Below are 2,711 nucleotides of genomic sequence, written 5' to 3' on the forward strand. Positions count from 1 at the left end.
AACTCCAACAAAACCATTCAAAAACACAAATGGAACACTGGCAATATTAGGTAGGAACAAGCAGAAAACCAGAAAATGCCATTACATGACAAAATGGGCATTCACCATATCTTTATACTTGTGCAAGTCTGACTTCCTGTTTTGGGTTTTTTTTGGTCTTTTTGATGTGGTTGGTTTTTTTGAAGTAGTAGAATCAGAGGAAATAAAGAGAAGGCCTGTAGAAGTTGTTGAAGGGGGAATGGTTTGCATGCAGGGACTGACTAAATCATCTTTTTCAGGGGTCCAAGCTTCTTCAGCTTTAAGGGGTGGGGGAATTTGGTTAAATATCTATAAAATTGTAAATGCTGTGGAAGAATTTGAATAGGATAGGGTAGTTTGTTTCTCAGTGTTGTTTAGTGCTGCCTAGTTTCTTTGTACTGCTGTGTAGCAGGCTTGAAACAAAGGACAGTGTTATTTCACATGAAGTGAATCCATTGCCACACTACAGAGTACATAGGCACTTAGCATTTGTCTAGTGAAAAACAGACACTTCAGTAAAATTAAGTCTTATGGGCAATGCTATATATAAATATCAAAAATCACATCTCTGTAATAGATTTCATTTCTAAAGCTACTCTTATGGATGCATATTCATGAGATTAAATCTTGGGGTAATGTATGTATTTATACATACATTCCAGTTTTTTGATGTATATGGTCATTTACATAAAGTATTACTTTCAGGTATAGTACTGAATTGGGAGCTTTAACAACAGTTGGTCATTACATGCTTGAAAGAGTTCTGTATAGATAATGTAATACCATTTTTTAATGTACTGTTTTCTTATAATATCTCTGCCTACATTCCTATACTGTTTAACTTATTCAACTGGTGCTACAGAACATTGCACATCTTTGCTGATCTTTAAGTATTCCATACTTAATTCAATGTCCATGCCTTGTACTTAAAACTGGCTGCTTGTGGCTTGGACAGGCGTACTCTTTCAGTAAAAAACTGACTGGATGGCCAAGCCCAAAGAGTTGTGGTGAATGGAGCTAAATCCAGTTGGTGACCGGTCACCAGTGGTGTTCCCCAGGGCTCAGTATTGGGGCCAGTCTTGTTTAGTATCTTTATCAATGATCTGGATGAGGGGATCAAGTGCACCTTTGGTAAGTTTGCAGATGACATCTAGTTGGGCGGGAGTGTTGATCTGCTCGAGGGCAGGAAGGCTTTACAGAGGGATGTGGACAGGCTGGACCGATGGGCCAAGGCCAATTGTATGAAATGCAACAAGGTCCAAGTGCTGGGTCCTGCACTTGGGTCACAACAACCCCATGAACGCTACAGGCTTGGGGTAGAGTGGCTGGAGAGCTGTCCGGCAGAAAAGGACCTGGGGATCCTGGGCGACAGCCAGCTGAATATCAGCCAGCAGCATGCCCAGGTGGCCAAGAAGGTGAACAGCATCCTGGCCCATATCAGAAATAGCGTGGCCAGCAGGAGCAGGGAAGTAATCGTGCCCCTGTACTCGGCACTGGTGAGGCTGCAACTCGAATACTGTGTTCAGTTTTGGGCTCCTCACTGCAAAAAGGACGTTGATGTGCTGGAGCGTGTCCAGAGAAGGACAAAGAAGCTGGTGAGGGGTCTCGAAGCACAAGTCATATGAGGAACGGCTGAGGGAGCTGGAGTTGTTTAGTCTGGAGAAGAGGAGGCTGAGGGGAGACCTTACAGCTTTCTACAGCTACCTGAAAGGGGGTTGTAGTGAGGTGGGTGTTGGTCTCTTCTCCAAAGTAACAAGTGCAAGGATGCAAGGACAAGAGGAAGCGGCCTCGAGTTGTGTCAGAGGAGGTTTAGATTGGGTATTAGGAAAAAATTCTTCACCAAAAGGGTTGTCAACCACTTCCCTGGGCAGCGTGTTCCAGTGCTTGAGTCACTATCCCTGGAGGTAGTTAAAAGACATGTAGATGTAGTACTTAGGGACATGGTTTAGTGGTGGACTTGGCAGTGCTAGGTTAATGGCTGGGGGTGGTGATCTTAAAGGTCTTTTCCAACATAAATGATTCTGTGATATCCCAGCAATCAAAGTGGCTTGTGACGTCTGCAGAATTTTGTTGTGGTATTAAATCTTTTGATTTGAATTGCTCACATACAGCACTCTTTCACACTGAATCATAGGTAGAAAAATGAAGGACTGCATCTCCTCAGGTGCCATGAGTATTTTATCCTTCTTATGTTTCTTGTCCTTAAACTCTTATCTTTGGGGCTTAATGACCCAATCTTGAATTGTTTAGTTTGAAAACACTGGACCCTGGATGGTTTAGGCTATGCTTTTTCTGTGGCTTTCATTCATATTCATTGCCTTCATCTCTTCAGAGATGCCAAATGTCCCTTGGGAGATCAAGTGTCATTCCCTGCACCTGACTGAACTATTAGTGACCCACTGAAAATGGAAAGGTCACCCTTATTAGATGTCATCTCAGCAAGTAGGAGGTACTCGGTGTACAACTTTGCAATGTACTGAACTCTCTTACTTAATGTAAATCATGATTGTTGCCATGTATATCTTTGCATTGATGCATGCAGTTCACTACTGGTCTTGATTAAGACCATGCACAAGAGTGGCTGTTTCTAGATCATAGTGTGTTTGGGATGGCTGAATGTTGGAGGCATAAGGGGATAAATGCTGTTAGATATATGATTGGCTAGAACTAATGACAATGTCATATTTCCCTAC

The 2,711-nt window shown here is 42.5% G+C and overlaps 1 protein-coding gene across 1 annotated transcript in view; it reads left to right on the plus strand.

Annotated features, from left to right (window-relative positions):
* The window catches only part of FDX1 (ferredoxin 1), a gene marked incomplete at its 5' end in the record, with an annotated part of 9,047 nt that overhangs the window by 6,198 nt on the left and 138 nt on the right, over positions 1 to 2,711 (plus strand). The window contains one exon of the mRNA XM_010286315.1: positions 1,826 to 1,836. Coding sequence (XP_010284617.1) covers positions 1,826 to 1,836 — 11 coding nt within the window. The remainder of the gene's footprint in view (positions 1 to 1,825; positions 1,837 to 2,711) is intronic.

The sequence above is a fragment of the Phaethon lepturus genome, unplaced genomic scaffold (assembly GCF_000687285.1).
Source record: "Phaethon lepturus isolate BGI_N335 unplaced genomic scaffold, ASM68728v1 scaffold8540, whole genome shotgun sequence".
Classification (NCBI taxonomy): domain Eukaryota; kingdom Metazoa; phylum Chordata; class Aves; order Phaethontiformes; family Phaethontidae; genus Phaethon; species Phaethon lepturus.